We start from the raw sequence: 19,425 nt of genomic DNA, 5'->3' as shown, positions 1-19,425 counted from the left end.
GGTTTACCAGTTTTCCCTTCTAATAAAACAAAGGTTTCATTTTCTTTACATATTCAGTAGCCCTGGATATTTTGTGATTTTTACTGATTTATGTATTTTTTAGCTGTATTATTAATTATTAAGAAGAGTAAATATATGTTTGCTAGCCATTCTGGCTTTCCATATATTGCCTGTACTTAAAATTTGCCTATTTTTCTAATAGGTTTTCCTTTTTCTTGCTGATTAAGATATTAGAAGTTTCTTTCTCTAAAGTTTGATTTTATTTTTTGAAAATCAGAGTAACAGAGAAAAAGACAAAGAGATCTTCCTTCCTCTGGATTACTCCCCCAGATGGCTGCAGTGGGGGCAGACTACAGCCAGGACCCAGGAGCTTCTGGGTCTCCATGTGGGTGCAAGGGGCCAATTAGTTAGGTATCTTCCACTTTTCTCGGGTGCATTAGCTGGGAGCTGGATCACAAGTGGAGCATCTGGCACCCAAATTGGTGCCCATAATTATCATCATGGGCTGTAGCTTCCAAGAAATTCTTTACATATGAGCATACTAGATCTTGATCCTGTCAGGTTTGGTTGTTGGAAATACCTTAGCTGTGTGTGTGTATGTACATATACACATTTTATTATTATTTTTTTTATTGGAAAGTCAGATATACAGAGAAGAGGAGAGACAGAGAGGAAGATCTTCCATCTGCTGATTCACTCCCCAAGTGGCTACAACAGCTGGAGCTGAGCCAATCTGAAACCAGGAGTAGGAGCCTCTTCCAGGTCTCCCATGTAGGTACATGGTCCCAGAGCTTTGGGCCATCCTCAAGTGCTTTCCCAGGCCATAAGCAGGGAGCTGGAATGGGAAGTGGGGTTACCGGGACAGGAACTGGCACCAATATGGATCCTGGCGCATGCAAGGTAAGGACTTTTAGCTGCTAGGCTACCGCTCTGGGCCCCTGAAATGCCTTAGCTTTTATAATTATTATTTGTGGTGTCCTCCACTTACTGGAAACTCCCCAGTTTATGTATTTCATGTGTTGTTCAGTCAGTTTTCTAGTTTACTATTTAATGTAATGTCTCTAGTTGGAGTTAATTTTGGAATATAATATGAATTGTGAATCATTTTGATCCATTAATGATAGGAGTTGAACAAAACCCTTTCTCTGTAAAAAAAAAAAAAAAAAAAGTGGTCATGGATTTACACTCTATTTAGCAATGTTTCCTTAGGAATCTACTGTGTTAGGATAAATAAGGGATGCCAACTGATTACCCAGGCAATATAACATGTTTGCTAAATATTGCATATTGCTGAAAAGGTGGTTCTCTGGTCTGTAATATTGGAGTATGTCAATTTCTTTTGTTGTTGTTGTTGTTATATTTTTGACAATCTTTACATAGTTTGGAGTATGTCCATTTCTTTCACAGTGCAGCTCTCTGACCTTTGAAAGATGAGTGGTGTGGGTGTGGTCCGTGTGTCATGACAGATTTACCTTAGTCTTCTCATCTTCAGTGATGAACTCTGTTAGAGTAAGAGTTGGCCTGGAGAACATGGTACCGGGCTTACTAGTGTTTCTGCCGAGCATCATTCCAGCCTCAGGCTGAATAAGCCACCAAACTTTGAGACTGGCCAAGAACACAAATCAAAGTCCCTTTAGAGCAAATAAACAGATGGAGTGAAAAATTTGGAGAGGGTTGGAAGACTACAGATCAGAGTTTCTTTCCAATCCACTAACACTCCTTCTTCAACTCAGTAAGTGGAGAAACAGATGCCAGAGTGCATGCATGCTGCTCTAGGGAACTTCCATGTGGAAACCAGTAGGAATCATGTTAGACTGAATGGTATGTTAGGATGAATTCATTATGTATTCAAATTTATATTTTCAAGGAAATCCAAACGGGGTTCCAGGCTCCTGGCTTTGGATCCACCAGCCCTGAAGACAACTGTGGCCCTATGGGGAGTGGTCCAGCAGTTGAAGCATCTGTGTCTCTGCATCTTTCCCTCTTTCATTCTGCCTTTCAAATAAGACTAATCTGAAAAAAAAAAAAGGTTCTATTCTTCCATATCTGGATATAATATAAAGAAAAAATAGCCAAAAAAAAAAAAAAAACCACACACACACACATAATGGTGCCAATGCCAAGAAAACAGATTCCATAAGAAATAAATGATAGGAAACAGTATGTCATCACAGTAGTGAGTGAAATGCCTTGAGAAGACGGGTTATTAGGTAGCCAAATTCTTCATGACATGTTTACAGCTGTTTTTAAAAGGGATAACAACTAAAATGTAAAACCGCGAACTGATTTTTTTAAAAGATTTATTTTTCTTAGATTTTACAGAGAGAGAAGGGTCCTCCATCTGCTGGTTCATTCCCCAAATATCTGCAACAGCCAGAGCAGAGCCAACTCAAAGCCAGGAGTTTCCCTTGGGTCTCACATGCGGTACAGGGACCCAAGGCTTTGGGCCATCCTCCACTGCCTTCCAGGCCACAAGCAGGGAACTGGAAAGGAAGCAGAGCAGCTGGGACACAAACCAACACCCAAATGGGATCCTGGCACATGCTAGAGGAGGGCTTTAGCCACTAGGCTACCATGCCGGGCCCCACAAATTGATCTTTTTAACCATGTAGTTCTATCAGAGGTTGAAACAAATAATTAACTGAGATATATTCTCAGTGGGCTGTAAGAAGAAACAAATGAGGGATAGTAATGATATCAGGTTGGAAAGGCATACTTTCAGGGAAAAAAAGCCATCAGACTTAAACTGTAGGCATATGTATTTCACCTTTTGCCACACACAGAGCTGTAAACTGAGATAGGCATTTGAAAATGTGCTTTTTAAGGTATGAGAAGAGTTCTACGTGCCTTTGACTCACTTGAAGGAAAAAGATGCATTTATTGGAAAGTCAGATATACAGAGGAGGAGAGAGGAAGATCTTTTGTCTGATGATTCACTCCCCAAGTGACCACAACGGCCGGTACTGCACTGATCCAAAGCCAGGAGCCTCTTCCGGGTCTCCCACAGGGGTGCAGGGTCCCAAAGCTTTGGGCCTTCCTTGACTGCTTTCCCAGGCCACAGGCAGGGAGCTGGAAGGGAAGCGGGGCTGTCGGGATTAGAACCGGCGCCCATATGGGATCCTGGTGCATTCAAGGTGAGGACTTCAGCCACTAGGCCACGCCGCTAGGCCCTATTAGTGTAGTTTTATATACCTTTATAGTCTACAAAAATTGGTTGTTCATGCATGATTCACGGCAACTAAGTCATAAATTTGGAAAACTCTACCAGCATTAATGATTGTATTAAACGTGTATTTTAATTTGTGAAAACAAATTTTTTTAAATCAAAATAAATTTTTAAAAAGTTTTTAAATTAAGACTGACTTATATGACAAGCAAAGTAACAGATATCTTCCATCTGCTGGTTTACTCCCCAAATGACTGCCATGCCAGGGCTGGACCGTGCTGAAGCCATGATCCTGGAACTCCATCTGGGTCTCCCACATGAGTGGCAGGGGCCCAGACACCCAGGCATCCTCAGCTTTTCCAGCAGCAGGGGCTTGAACTGGCATGTTGATCATGAGATGCTGGCATTGCAAGCTGTGGCTTCATCTATTGCAACACAACACCAGCTCTAAGCACATTAACAGAAATCTAACAATAAGAAACAGAAGAATTGAACACAAAGCAGCACTCCAGTATGGGATGCAGAGAACCCTAAGTGGTGGCTTAATCCCCCCAAACTGGCTAATGGTTAACTGACTTTGATTTTGTTAAACTTTACTAAAAGCAGTGACTGGTAACCCACACTAACTTACATTCTATCTTTCCTGCGCCACTTCCCTCAGAAGGGTAGACTTCATCATATTCTGAGTTAACACAGGGGACACTTTTCCCACTGCATTCAGAAGAACCACCGGTCTTCCAGACTGCAAGCTGTTACTGCCAGCCAATGCCATCTCTGTCTTATGGTAGCACACCACTTTGCAGGACCCACTTTCTCCAGGGCACACTCGAAGCTGCTGAAACAGAAATGGAGGAATGCTAAAGCAAGACAAACACTTTGGTATAACATCCAGAGGCCTGCTTTACCTCAGGACCCAGCACCAATCTGTATTCTTGCTGTGATGGTTTTTGTCATGGTTTCATGTGGTTTACTCCTTTCCCAACAGTGAACCAGTCTATGTGAAGAGGGAGAAGTCGGGGTGGGGGGAGGAGACAATGGGGAAGGGAACAGTTCTCTTTACCTAACCTAATTATCCCTGTGATACACAACCTATCTAACTTTAATGTCTTTGTTGCAAAAACAGTAAAACACAGAAAAATTACAGGCGATACAATTACAAAAAAAAAACCCCAACGTTCTGTTCTGTGAGCCACTTACCCCTACTCAATGACTAGATCTCATTAGAATAATCTTTCATTGCATAAGGCTTTACTTTTTTCTGATCCTAACACCTAGGTTTTTTTTTTAAGATTTATTTTATTTTTATTGGAAAGGCGGATATACAGAGAGGAGAGACAGAGAGGAAGATCTGTCCGATGATTCACTCCCCAAATGAGCACTACGGCCAATGCTATGCCGATCCGAAGCCAGGAGCCTCTTAGGGTCTCCCACTGCGCGCAGGGTCCCAAAGCCTTGGGCCGTCCTCGACTGCTTTCCCGGGCCACAGGCAGGGAGCTGGAAGGGAAGCAGGGCTGCCAGGATAGAACCGGCGCTCATGTGGGATCCCGGGCGTGTAAGGCGAGGACCTTAACCACTGCGCCACCGCGCCGGGCCCAACACTAGTTTTGGTTCTCAAATGCTGTCAAGTGGAAATAAAAGATACTGGCATGTAGCACTTACAATATTGAGCCAATGCATTTTACTAAATTCCACCCAGAATTCAAAGACTCATATGTCGAGCCTATTAATGTATATTTTTTTAAACGCGTATCTAGAGTTAATTACATGACAAGGCTACACCCATCGGGTGTGCCATCGGGGCTATCAGATCAAATCATCTTCCTGTTCTAAGATGACCTGCGCTACTAACCGTTTAATCCACTCCGCAGTTCCAGCTCCTCTCTCTGCCCGTTTTCCGGTTTCCTGCGAACTCGGTGCTGGCCACCGAGTATCTGGCTCCAAGGATCTGGTTGCCAAGAGACAGGACGCTAGGAGGGTGGGGACTCTGCATTGCGACAAGCCGGGGAGCAGGGGAAGGCTCGTGCGAGGCGTGGCGAGGCGAGGCGAGGCTGCAGCCTGTGGCAGCCGCGCCTCCGGTTCCCTCCCGCCGCGCAGGAGCTCGGCGCTCATTGGCTCCGCCGCTGTGGCGCTGGGCCGTGATTGGCTGGCGCTCTCCCCTCTTCGGCGCTGTTCCGCAGCCGCCGCCGCCGCCGCCGCCCGCGAGTGAGGGTGGCGTGTGAGGGCGCTGCCCCCGTGTCGTGGGAGATTGGCGGCGCCCAAGCTGGCGGTGCCGGCCACTGCTGGTGACACCGGCGCTGCGAGGGCCGCTGCGGTCCTGTGAAGGTGAGCCAGACGCCCACGGTAGCGGGCCGCGTCCCGGCCGGCGGGGCCGGAGGCGCGCTCTCCAAACGCTCCATCTCGCGCAGCCGGCCCGCTCCACAGCCCAGCTGCTAGTCCCGGCTGGTAGTCCGGCTGAGGGAGTGTCAGCTTCAGGCCGCCGGCCTGCCGCCCACCCGGGCCTGCGCCCCGCATCTGTCCCGCCTGGCCCCGCTGCCCCGCGCCTTTGTCTGCCCGTCACCCGCTCGGCGCCCGGAGGGGGGCCCCTGCGTCTGTGTGGGGTGAGGGTGGGCGCTCCGCGAGGGGCTCGGGATGTCCTCAGGAAGCCCCGCGCTCCACGCCTGTGGGCCCGGAGTGTGAAGGGCTTTCAGGGACTCCTCCTGCGCTTGGGATGCGATTTTACTTTGTTCTTCACAAATCCAGCTGCCGCGTTTTGTCGGGAAGCCCGGGAAACCAGTTAAGCCGAAGGCTTTTCACCTGCTGCATTGGCCGGCTTCGCTTCCCCTCGGCCACTGCCTAGGGGGAAGTCTGTCCGCTAGGACCTGTCTCTGAAAAAAAGAAAATTAAATCCAGGTGTTGCCGACTTCTGTTGCAGCAGTGACCTAGTTTGACCAATACATAACTTGAGCTAACACATGGGTAGAGTGAAGGATGTGTTCTTACTAAGAGTAATTTCATCAAACAAGTGGAATTATTATCTTCCCTAAATAGCATTCTACTTTAAACACTTTGAAACGTTATGTCATCGGCGGGAGATTTGTGAGTGGTAGTAGTGTGACTTGAACCTTGAACTTTTTTCATATTGTTTTAGGTACAGTAAGGCTTTTTCCAGGATGAAGTACACTGCATCAGCTCTTTTGAGGGAATTTGGTTTTCTTTTTTTATTATCTGTCAGTTCTGTGCCTTTCATACTGTAACTGAAGCTTGCAGTTAGTTTTGTTCTTTCAAAGAGAGAGATAAACTGAAATCTCCTTTCCTTTGGCTCACTCCCCAAATGTCCTAGACAGCAAAGGATGTGTGGAACAGGAGCCTGGAGTCGAGAATTACACTCCCGGTTCTCCCATGGGTGACAGAGACCCAACTACCTGAGCCTTCATCTCTTGCCTTCCATGGTATACAGCAGCGGGAAGGTTGCTCCAGTATAGACTATAGATATCCCCAGCAGTGACCAACTCGGGATGCTTTCCAGCATTCACTGAACTAGAATTAATGCTGATACTTGCCAAATGAGAATCAGTTGTATGAAGATAAGGCCAATACAAAAATGTTTTTAGATAATTTGAATTATCCTTAAGCATATATAGCATAAATGGAAAGAATATATGACATGTACATACAAAATTTGAAGTGCTATAAATGGTGTTTTTAAAGATTTAGTTGAATTTTTAAAGATTTAGTTGTTTCACTTGAAAGAATTACTGAAAAGGAGGGGAAGAGAGAGATTTTCCATCTGCAGGTTCACTCCCGTTAGTCACTACTGCCAAAGCTGGGCCAGTCTGGAGCTTTTCTGTGTCTCTCACTTGGGTTCAGGGGCCCAAAGACTTGAGCCATCTTCTACTGCGTTCTGAGGCCATTAGCAGGGAGCTGGACTAGAAGTGGAGCAATTGGGACACAGACTGACACCTATATGAGATGCCAGCACTACATGCAGGGGGAGGATGCCATGCTGCCACCTTGCTAGTTCCTGATTGGATCTTTTTAAAAGTAAAGAAAAGTGGCCCCCAAGGTGTTTGCCTTGAGTTCTATTTTAGGTTGTTTTCTGTTGAGGCCCAGAAGAAATGAGAGCGAAGCACCTCATGTCCTGACAAACCTCCCAAATCAGGTAGTGTGAAAAGTCGTGCACTCACTGGGTAAGTAAATGTACTCTCGTGCTTTGTTCACTGGTAAGAATTCAGGGCCTTCAGCAGTGTTGTCGCTTTGGGTTTGGCATGTGGTACATTGGTAAAGTTGACACTGGGGCCACCCACGATTCCTTTTGGAGTGGCTGCTATTCCATTTCTGATCCAGTATGTCTACTAATGCCCATCCTGCAAGGCAGCAGATGATGGCTCAAATACTTGCATCCCTGCCACCTGTTTGGAAGACCCAGGTTGAGTTCCCAACTCCTGACTTTGGCCTGGCCCAGCCCAGCCATTTGAAGGCATTTAGGAAGTAAAGTGGTGAGTGAAAAATTCACTCACTGCCCTCCACCCCCAAACAGAATGAAAACAAATATGTTTTGTCTTAAAAATGCTGTAGATTCATAATTATTTCGATTAATCCAGCAGATCTGATCCTTCTATATCTTTGCAATTGTAGATACTTAAATTATTTAAATGAGTTGTGGATCTTCAGTTTGGTGTTTTTTTCACAAGATACTCTAATGGCTTTGTAACTCAATCCAGCAGAAATCTTTGGCTTTATCTACCTTGCTGGTAACTTATCTGTAGAGCAAAGACCCAGTTCATCAGAGAAACTATAGTGCAGTGAGTTGAAGAGAAAAAAAGGAACAGAAGTTTCTTTGGGCCCTTAAAGATTCTTCTAAGACCTTTTCCAAGCCAGCTTTCCAAAGGATTTCTTCAAATTCACCACTTATATAAATATGAAAGGACCTTGCCCTTTGAATTCATTCAAGATTTCCATGTGACTTTGAGGTATGACTCTTTAAAAAATACTGAAGTTCTATAGAATCTGACTTCTGCTGAATATAGGGCAGTGCTTTATAGTTATTAAAATAGTGCTTAGTGTGAGGAAGATGTGAAGTATAACCTATCAGGAACATAACAGTAACTTATAGACAGTAGACTCGAATCAGCATTAGACAACAGTAAAACTACAAAGATAGAGGGAATCAAGAGTGGTCCTGACAACCTCTTAACAGGAGGTCATATGCATGGAGCGGGTGGGGTGGGGGACCCCAGAGTGGAGCAGGTGGATAGGAGGAGGCTTGTATCCCAACGCTGGAGACTCCCGGATCCTCACCAAGGACTACATCCCAACCACCAAGACTACAGGGAATTGGAGTGCCTTCAGAGGCTGAGAACTATGAGGTCATCCACCCCCGTTTGGATCTCCCACAAGGGATGAAAGAAGCTCAAATCCTTCCTCGCAGGATCCAAGGTCATTGGAGCAACAAGCAGGAGAGCCCTGAGAAACAGAAGAACAGTAAACTTCCTTCGGGACTAGGGAGAGGAGCTTTCTCTGGTCCTTACTTAGTTCCAACTTTGGATCCCCACCCTCTCTTGCAATGACCATCAACGTTGCTCCGGACCCACCCCCCCCCCAAAAAAAATTAGAATAGATAGAGAACAACAAGGAAAGCTTAGAACCAGACAGGAAACAGCGTGGATTCACATATACCTTACTAGGTAGGTCACAAAGATTAGTTACTCCTCACTAAGGTATTGAAGATTTCTCTACACCCCTCCTAAAACTATTCTGCACCTTAACTGTTGACATATATGCCTTGTTAGAGTTATAAGCCAGTTTAGATTATCCTAAAATCTGCCAAGTTCAGCAAAATTATGCTTCAATACTATAAACTGCTAAATACTAAAATGAAAATAAGACATAAGACAGCTGAATAGTACCCTATAGCCATTTCAAGGTGTATAGAAGCCGATTGTGTATAAACTAAAATTGAAATGTTAAGTAGTCACAGGATGTGGTTAAGAACTTGCATTTTTTAACATATTGGTTACTAAATACCGTCAATTAATTCCATAATGTTGTAAATTGTTATTGATGTTGGGGCTTTTAATAGATTGGGATGATGTTCTACCAGTTCTACTTTCAGACCAGAGATCGTCTCCCCAAGAAACTGTTGAATTTGTCTGGACAATAAGATGCTGGAATCTATGCTTGGTATATACTTGCAATGAAAGAATCTTGACTGAATTTGAACTGTAATACTGCAACAAGGTGGAGGAATCCACATGGGGGGAGAGTATGGGGAGGGGTTGGGGGAATCCCAGTGCCTATGAAACTGTGTCACATAATGCAATGCAATTAATAATAATAATAAAAAGAAACTATGCAAGCACCTTCAAAAAAAATAGTGTTTAAAATTTTTTTGGTCTAGTAATGGACAAAGTAGGAGAGGAGTAGAATGATAATAAGAAGTAATTTTTTAAAGATCTATTTGTTTTTTATCTGAAAGTCAGATTTTATAGAGGTGAGACAGAGGGGTCTTCCATCTGCTTTCCATCTCCAAAGCCAGGAGCTTTCCATCTCCAAAGCCAGGAGCTTCCTCTGGGTCTCCCACATGGGCACAAAGTTCTAGGGTCTTGGGCCAGCCTCTGTTTCTTTGCCAAGCTACAACCAAAAAGCTGGATCAAAAGTGGAACGGCTGGGATACAATCCAGGGCTCATCTGGGAATGCTGGCTCTGTGGTGCGGAGGACTGGCTTGCTGTGTCACCGCTCTAGGGCCCCTGATGATAAGTCATTTTTTGAGTACATTTTATTTAACAGTTTTACTAGGTACTTCTATATGTTGTTGTTCTTACAACAGCCCAAAAGGTACATGGTATGTGTTGTGTGCAAGGAGTTGAGCTATCGCTTGAGACACCCATATCCTGTATCAGGGTGTTCATTAGAGTCCTGACTACTCATTGGTTTTGATGCAGCTTTCTGCTAAAGCACCTTAGAGGCTGCAGATGATTCAAGTACTGGGATTCTGACACCCTTGTAGGAGACCCAGATGTATAACCCCAAGGATGGGGGATCTTGTCCACCCTCCTGTCTGCCTTTTGAGTAAATTAATTTTTTAAAGCAACCCCAAATTTAGGTTGCACTGCTAGGGGTGATAGAGCTGGATAAGGATCTGTGACTGGCCCTGTACTCGCTTTGTGGGCAACATGCTTCACTGGGATGTTGCTGTCTTATCTGTCATGAGTTGTTATCCCAGGGTTTCTGTAAGGCAACTGTGCTGCAGACATGCCGTCTCTGCAGTGTACAGGGTGACACTCTACCTGTGTCTGCAAAAGTATTGTAAGCAAGCAATTATTTGTTTTACAGGTGAAGAAATGGAGATGAACAAATTGGAACCAGATAATAGCTTTACTGGTAGAACTGGGATTCAAAGTTGAACAGGCTGACTGTAGTCTCTGGTTGGTAGAAAGCTGAAATTCTTTTCTTAAAGATGTATTTTTTATTGGAAAGGCATATATACAGAGGGAAGGAAAGACAAAGATCTTCCCTCGCTGATTCACTCCCCAAGTGGCTGCAATGGCTGGAGCTGAGCCAATCCAGAGCTAGTAGCTTCTTCCCGGTCTCCCATGCTGGTGTAGGGTCTGAAGGCCTTGGGCCGTCCTCTGCTGCTTTCCCAGGCCACAAGCAGGGAGCTGGATGGGAAGGGGAGCAGCCGGATTAGCTTTTCCACTGATTCACTCCCCAAGTGGCTGTAATGGCCAGAGCAGAGCCGATGCAAAGCCAGGATGCAGGAGCTTCTTCTGGGTCTCCCACATGAATGCAAGGTCCCAGGGCCTTGAGCTGTCCTCGACTGCTTTCCCAGGCCACAGACAGGGAGCTGGATGGGAAGTGGAGCAGCCTGGATTAGAACCAGTGCCTGTATGGGATCCCAGCATGTGCAGGGCAAGGACTTTAGCCACTAGGCTACTGTGCTTAGCCCAGAAACAGATTCTTAAAGTATTTGTGTTTCTCTTTTTTTCTTGCTTTTAAAAAAAGATTTATTTGAGAGGCAAATTAACTGAGGGCTGGAGTGGGAAAGAGAGATCCCCATCATCTGGTTCACCCACCAAATGGTCCCAACAGCTGGGTCTGGGCCCTGTGGAAGCGAGGAGCCAGGAATTCCTTCCTGGTGCCCTGCATGGGAGGCAGAGACCCAAGTACTAGGGACATTTTCCTCTGCCTTCCCAGACACATTGATCAGAAGCTGGAGGGAAGGTGGAGCAGCCAATACTCCTGATGTGGGGCGCAGACTCATAAGCAGCAGCTTAACTTGCCGGGCCACAATGTGGGTCCCATCACTCTGTTCCTTTTTGATGTTCATGCACACACATGTACAGTAACTCAGATGTTCTACCACTCAGATGTCCCACAGCAGAGAAGTACTTAAATAATTATATAATATTAACCAGTTTATTTTACAAGTCTGTGAATATTTCATGTCGTGTGTGTGTGTGTGTGTGTGTTTAAGATTTATTTATTTATTTGAAAGAGTGAGAGACAGGAATCTTCATCTGCTGGATTCACTCCCCAAATGGCTGCAATGGCTAAATCTGGGTTTGTCCAAAGCCAGGAGCTTGGTGCTTCTTCTGGGTCTCTCATGTGGGCACAGGGGCCTGAGCACTTGGATCATTGTTTGCTGCCCTGCCAGGCACAGTAGCAGGGAGCTGGATCCGAAGTGAAGCATCCAGGGTCCATACAAATGTCCTGTAGATGCCAGCACTGCAGGTAGTGGCTTTAGTCGCTGTGTCATGGCACTGGTGCTGTCGTCTAATTTTATAGCTGTAGTTCAACAAGGTTACATGACTGACCTTGACTAGCACTGATAGAGCAAAAACTTAAACGAGAGCCACAGACTCAGTGTACACTGCTTTTCCCACTGCATTGATTGTCAGAGGATCTTTGCATTCTGTGTCTCCTCTTAAAGACAACATTTTCCTATGAGAGCATCTTATAGGTGGAGATTCTGTTTCCAACCTAGAACTCAGTGTTAATGTCATAGCTGTGACTAGCCACAAGCCAGTGCCATTCTTCTTGTCAGTTTATGATTTGGTTTTAGATATAGTGCCTACTATATAGTTGGGTGCATAGTTAATACTTAAATAAAACATAAGTAGTATATACACTGATATTAAAAAGTTGTTGAAATGTTTTAGGTTTGAGTGAGTCATTTATTTTTTTTTTTTGTTAACACAGCCTTCCCTGTTCTTCATCTCAGAGTTAGAATTTTGTCCAAATTATTTCAGTGAATTGTAACTACCTTCAAAATACATTAGGCTTGGTTCCTTCTCTCCATAAACCATTATTCCCCAACTATATCTCCTCTATATTGTATCTCTATTGAATGGAGAGAATATAGATTTGAGAGTCAGTTTACTTGGGTTTGAATCCTTGCTGTGCCTCATAGTATCTTTGACCTTGTGCAAAGTGTATAACTTCCCTGAACCTCTTTCCTCAGCTTATAAAATTGGAGAGACCACCTGTTTTAGGGAGAAGTAATCGAAAGTTCTTGAAATAACACACGAAAGGCTTAGCACAGATCCAGGTTCCTAGTAGTTAATAAATTACAGTTGTTATTATTGTCCCTAAACACCCTTGCTTCTCGTTGGCTTCCCTCTGCTTGACTCATAACCAAAATTATATTAATATGATAGTAAAATTACCAGAGAGCTCATGGCCAGCTGTGGTAAAGATGTGTGTGGTGAGGTAGTTGGGACTCAATAAATGTTTGTCAAACTGCATCTGTTTGGAAAGCCATCAGAAGTGAAGTGTGTAGAGGTCGATAAACTGGATGTTCCAGAAAGCTGATTCCGATCTGGATTACATTCAGTACAGGCTGGAATATGAAATCAAGGCTGATCACCCTGAGTCGGCAGGTGAGAAAAATCTAGTAACACTCTTAAAGGAAATGTCAATGATAAAGTCTCAATATCCAGCTTTGTTTGCATGCTTTGAACCACTTGCTACTGATCAGAAAGAAACTAAAAACTGCATTTGTACTACAGTGAATTAGACTATCACCATGATACGACAACTACAAAAGCAAACAGACCTTGTTCAGTCTGGTCCACTCACAGCCCTGGCTCTTGTACTCCCGGGTGGGAACTGCAGGCCTGCAGGGCTACAGCCTGGCCCAGCCTAGCCTCCTCCCAGCCCCAGCACCTGTGAGTGTCAGCTGTCACCACTAACTGAAGAAGAGAAGTTTGCAGCAGGGCAATTCAAGTTTCAAATGCTAGACCCATGAAGAAGTAGAATTCCGGAAGTGAACTTGAATGGAAAAGAGATCGATTCCAAAGAAATTTAGGAAAATGTCTTGTTACCACTTGGCTTCCAGAGGTGGAGCCTAGTGAAAAAGGAGGGTTGGCTTAAGTGTCTGGTTAATGATGGCTTTCAAACAAGATAAAATAAGAGAGACAGATATATGAAGTATAGGCCAAAAGATGGAATATGAATAAAGGATATTAGATATATACACACACATTCAAAGTCTTATAATTTCTGGGAAGAGTACCACTTAACACTGTTTCGCATCTGTTTTCACATAGTCAATATGGCATCCTGACCTATCATAAAAAGAACTGTTTATGCATAATTTCAGTTACTCAAAATGTGAATGAATTAAAGGATAGACAAAATGCTTGTATTAGACATATGAGTACCTCAAAATGTCTATGGGAAATGGGATTAAAAGTTAAATTTTATTTTGATATAAAAGTTGACATCCATGCACAGTTTTTCATAATTCACATTTTTCATGAATGTTTTGAAGTCCCCTCTAGCATATGTTGGTATATCATTTCATGTTTAAAATGTTGCTTGCATATGTGGTCACATTATTGGTATGAATGCCAAAATGTGATTCGTGGTCTCCCACAAACCATAGAGTAATAAACTGGCTTTTCTGAGGAGGGAAAAAAAAAAAAAGAGTGGTGTGTGTGTATAAGAGAAGAGGTCCCCATAGCCTGCAGTTTGGCCACACTGGGCTAAGATGAGACACATTAGATAGGGAATTTAGGGACTCCTGGATTAAATTACATGTTGTGATGGGGAACCAGGTGAGGAAGCATGGGAGACCTCAGCTCTGTTGGAGTGAGTGTGTATGTATGGGAGGGCCTTGGCTCTTTCTATATGACTGTCAGTGTGTGTGAAGGTTGTAAAAATTAAAGCTCACCAAGCAAATTGTCACATTGCTTCTAAAAAAAGAAGAAAACAACTACCCAAAGGAAAGCTATTTCAGTTGACAGTTGTTAATATAAGCATCCCCAGCTTTTTTTTTTTTAAAGATTTATTTATTTCTATTGGAAAGTCAGATATACAGAGAGGAGAGACAGAGAGAAAGATCTTATATCCATTGATTCACTCCCCAAGTAGCCTCAACAGCACACAGGTGCAGGGTTCTAAGGCTTTGGGCCGTTGACTCCTTTCCCAGGCCACAAAGAAGGGAGCTGGATAGGAAGTGGAGCTGCTGGGATTAGAACTGGTGTCCATATGGGATCCCAGTGCATGCAAGGCGAGGACTTTTAGCTGCTAGGCTACTGCACCAGGCCTCCCCATCCCTAGCTTTTATAACTAAGAATTTCATGGTGCAGTAACAATGATCATGTTTAACCAATATTGTCAGAATGGTCTGATTTAAAGAAAAAAAAAAAAAAGATGTTTTAGTTTAGTTGAAAGGCAGAGTTAGAGAGGGAGGGGCAGGAAGAGAGATATTCCAACTGCTGGTTCATTCCCCAAATAGCCATAATTGGGGATGGGCCACGCTGAAACCAGGGGTCAGGAGCTTCATACTGGTCTCCCACATGGATGCAGATGCCCAAGCAGTTGGGGCCATCCTCTCTGCTTTCCCAGAAACGCCAGCAGGGAGCTGAATTTGAAGTGAAACAGCTGGGACTTACACCAAATCCTTCATGGGTACCCGCTGCTACAGTACCAGTCCCAGGATTTTTTTTTTTAATATTTATTTATTGGAAAGTCAGATTTACATAGTGGAGGAGAGACAGGAAGATCTCCCATCCGCTGGTTCACTCTCCAAGTGGCTGCAATAGTTGGTGCTGAGCCAGTCAGGAACCAGGAGCCAGGACCTTGGAGCTTCCCCCAGGTCTCCCATGTCGGTGCAGGGTCTCAAGGCTTTAGGCCATGCTCCACTGCTTTCCCAGGCCACAGGCAGGGAACATGTTGGGAAGTAGAGCAGCCAGGATTTTACCTGGCAGCCGTATGGGATTGCACATATACACAGTGAGGACTTTAACCACGAGCTACCAACCTGGTCCCCATTTACAGGATTTGAAGTTTCATTTTATTTCCAACAGTAAAAAATTAGTATGCTCAGCTTTTATTGTAGTTTGGACATTCACTGACAGACCAAAAAACAGGGAATATTACTTAAGAGTTGAATGAAGTAATGATTATTTATTAAGATTTCTAAATTTTTATTGGAAAGTCAAATTTTACAGAGAGAAGGAGAGACAGAAAGATCTTCCATCCTCTGGTTTACTCCCCAAGTGGCCGCAATGGCTGGAGCTGTCTTTGTGAAGCTAGGAGCCAGGAGCTTCTTCTAGGTCTTCCACATGGGCACAACGTCACAAGACTTTGTGCCATTCTTGCCTGCTTTCCCAAGCCACAAGCAGGGAAGTTGAAGAGAAGTGGAGCAGCTGGGACATGAATTTAACCTGCTGCCCTCCTTTTTTTTCTCCCCTTCCCTTCCCTTCTTTTCCTTCCCTTCCCTCCCCTCCCCTCCCCAGAGCCATTCTCTGCTGATTTCTCAGATACTTTAGTGGGTAGCTGGATTGGGAGACACAGTAAGATCATCTTTCTGCTGATTCATTCCCCAAGTGGTCTCAGAGGCCATGCCAGGCTGCAGTCAGGAGCAAGCAGCCTCTTCACATCTCCCACATGGGTACAGGAGACCAGACATCTGGACCACCCTCTGTTGCACTCCCAGACATATCAGCAGGAAGTTGAACAGGAAGCGGAGTATCCATCCAGACACCCACATGTGGGCAGCTGATGGTTCAACCCACTATGCCACAGCACTGGACCTCTACCATTAGTATTTTATTTTGCTCTTTCTTAATTAACACTTATGTATATTTCTGTACTACCATTTACTATATTCAAATACTTTTTGTGTTATCATTTTTTGTACTGTAATATTCAAATGCCATTGTACTTGAAGAGATTTAGGCCATATGTTTTATGTTTTAGGTTCTTGTTTTACACAATAGCAAGTAATTCTTAGGAATAAATTGTAGCTGTTCTGTAGTACTCTAAAAACATTTAGATTTCAAATATAAATGAAGTTATTTGTCTTTTCTTCTCATAGTTCCAAAAGATGAGCCGTGGATATTCAGAAAACAACAATTTCCTGAACAATAACAACCAGATGGTGTTGGACATGATCCTTTATCCCTTAATTGGCATTCCTCAAACCATCAACTGGGAAAGTGTGGCAAGGTTGGTGCCTGGACTAACACCCAAAGAGGTAAACAACAGTTGCTCACCTATCTCCTGATGAAGCTTAGAAAAAGTAACCAATAAGAAGAGAAGTAGGAGAAGATAATTGGAGTGTTTATTCATTTGTGTCTGTAAATAATGCATGTGCATATCTATGATTTTAATGCAAAGTATATAAATGTTATGTTAATCCACTTGGTATATTTAAATTCAACATCTTACGTGTTTTACAACAACTGCAAAATCACTAATATCTTAATTTAAATGTTTAGAGTTTTAATTAAAAAATTGTTTATTCCACTATCTAGAAATGTTTCCCCTGTGGCTTTCTGGTGGTTTCAGTTTCCAGGTCTTATATTTTGAGTTGATTCTTGTAGTGGCGGGCGGTGTGGCACACGGCCAAGAGCTTGTCCAAGCTTTCCTCAGCATTTCCCTCTTGAATCTGCAGTGAAGCCGTACATGGCACTGTGGCAGTTACGTTCATTCAATATTTATGCTTCTCTCCTCTGAGATGCCCCTTTTCTAACTTCTGTTTTTTAGTGCCAATTCAGTTGCAAACAGAAAGAAGCTAAACAATGACACCGTGCTGTCATTTGATGAGGTAGATGATTTTATTAACATGGACCTCACAATCAAAATTTGAAAATCGTGATAGGGAGTAATCCTGTAATTTACCCATGAACACTGACCCCAGAATTTCTGCTGTTAAGAGAGACCTTAATGTGGTTGAAACATCTCACAATTCTAGAAATAGAAATAACTGATTTGCCTCAGAAGGTGTTAGCCATAATCAGAGCAATGTATAAATCCAACAAGATCGCCATCAAATACAATGACGTTATCCATATAATTGGAAAAAATATCTTAAGTTTCATGTGATTGAAGGACAAAAGATCTCCAAATAGACCATGCAGGTTTTTTTTTCAAAGATTTATTTATTTTATTGCAAAGTCAGATATACAGAGAGGAGGAGACACAGAGATGAAGATCTTCTGTCCGAGGATCCACTCCCCAAGTGAGCGCAACAGCCGGTGCTGTGCTGATTCAAAACTGGGAACCAGGAACCTCTTCCAGCTCTCCCACATGGGTGAAGGGCCCCAAGGCTTTGGGCTGTCCTCGACTGCTTTCCCAGGCCACAAGCAGGGAGCTGGATGGGAAGCAGGAATGCTGGGATTAGAACCGGCATCCATATGGGATCCTGGTGCATTCAAGGCGAGGACTTTAGCTGCTAGGCCACACCACCGGGCCCAACCATGCAGTTTTAAGTAAGAACAAAGCTAGAGACATCACAATACAAGATTTCAAGATATATAAGAGGGCCCAGCACAATAACCTAGCGGCTGAAATCCTCACCTTGCATGCCTCGGGATCCCATATGGGTGCCGGTTCTAATCCCAGCATTCCTGCTTCCCATCCAACTCCCTGCTTGTGGCCTGGGAAAGCAGACGAAAACAGCCCAGAGCCTAGGGACCCTGCACCCTTGTGGGAGAGCTGGAGGAGGCTTCTGGCTTCAGATCGGCTCAACTCTGGCCGTTGCGCCCACTGGGGAAATGAATCATTGGATGGAAGATCTTCCTCTCTGTCTCTTCTCCTCTCTGTATGTCTGAATTTCCAATGAAAATGAAATAAATCTTTAAAAAAGAGAGAGAAAGATATACAACAGAGCTATGGTAACAAAAGCAGCATGGCACTGATGTGAAAACAGGCAAGCAGATCAGTGGAACAGATTAGGAACAGATTAGGCAGCCAAGAAATTAATCTATACTTTGGATAAACGATCTTCATTAAATGGTTCTGGTAAAACAGAAAATCTGTGTGCAGAAGATTGAGGCTTGACCCCTTCCCACTGCCTTGTCTGTCATGGGCACTCAGGAAGTATGCGTTGAGTCGGTGAATAAGTCAGTTTCCAGCCTAGACTGATGCTGATGTTCCCATGTGAAGCCAGTATCAGCTTAGGCAACAGACTGTCTCACTGCACCACAACACTGAACTCCTCAACATCCTTTTTCAATTGCTAGTCTGGGTATTCTAAACTAATTTCATGATCAAACAATTGATTCAGGTAAAACTTTATTAAACCAAACTATGATAAAATGCTAATATATGGCTATGAAGTATTACCAAAGTACATTTGTACAAGGTCATCCTGTTAGTAAAACCAGAGACTTTATTAATAATTGTTTAAAACATTTATTTATTTTCATTGGAAAGCCAGATTTACAGGGAGAAAGAGAGACAGAAAGAAAGATTTTCGGTCTGCAGGTTCATTCCCCAAGTAGCGACAATAGTTGGAGGGAGCTAAAAGAAGGGACCTGGAAGGGAGCTGGAAGTGGGAGTAGCTAGGACACAAACTGGTGCCCTTATGGGATCCTGAGGCATGAAAGGCAAGGATTTTAGCCACTGGTAATGAATGTTAATAGTAATTTTATTAAAGACAATCTGACATCATAAATCAGATACTATTTAGGTTGCTTCCTATTGAAAATTAGAATTTGGGGTTTTTTTTTTGATGAAAGCTCAGTTGCTATAAAAATTTTTAACTGAATTACTAGTATTATCAGCTAATGATGGATGCAGATGAAAGGAAATATATTATCAAGGCAATTTTCTGTTTTGTGAAAGAACGTCACATTGTGCTTTCGGGTTAAAGCATCTTTTTAAAATATCCACCCTGAATGAAAAACAAAATTAGTTGTTACCATATTGGTATTTACTTAGAAAGCAATCACAGGACAGCATCTTCAAATGGAAAGTATCTTCTCTCTTGTTTTTTCCTTATAAAGACTTATTTGAAAGGTAGAGTTACTGAGAGACAGAGATCGCC

General features: G+C 43.5%; 1 protein-coding gene across 2 annotated transcripts in view; it reads left to right on the top strand.

Annotated features, from left to right (window-relative positions):
- The first annotated feature begins 5,413 nt into the window (after positions 1-5,413).
- The window catches only part of SANBR (SANT and BTB domain regulator of CSR), a 55,170-nt gene continuing 41,158 nt past the window's right edge, over positions 5,414-19,425 (top strand). The window contains exons 1-2 of one of the 2 annotated variants that reach the window (XM_040994046.1): positions 5,414-5,488; positions 16,471-16,629. In XM_040994046.1, the coding sequence (XP_040849980.1) occupies positions 16,480-16,629 (150 nt within the window). In that variant the 5' untranslated portion in view covers positions 5,414-5,488; positions 16,471-16,479. Of the gene's footprint in view, positions 5,489-16,460; positions 16,630-19,425 lie in introns of those variants that run through there. The other variant, XM_040994048.1, reaches the window with a different exon arrangement.

This window comes from Ochotona curzoniae, unplaced genomic scaffold, assembly GCF_017591425.1.
Source record: "Ochotona curzoniae isolate NIBS_2020 unplaced genomic scaffold, NIBS_Ocur_1.0 contig_883, whole genome shotgun sequence".
NCBI classification, from domain to species: Eukaryota; Metazoa; Chordata; class Mammalia; order Lagomorpha; family Ochotonidae; genus Ochotona; species Ochotona curzoniae.
Note: the sequence above shows the minus strand (reverse complement) of the source record. Positions and strands in the feature narration are given on the sequence as shown.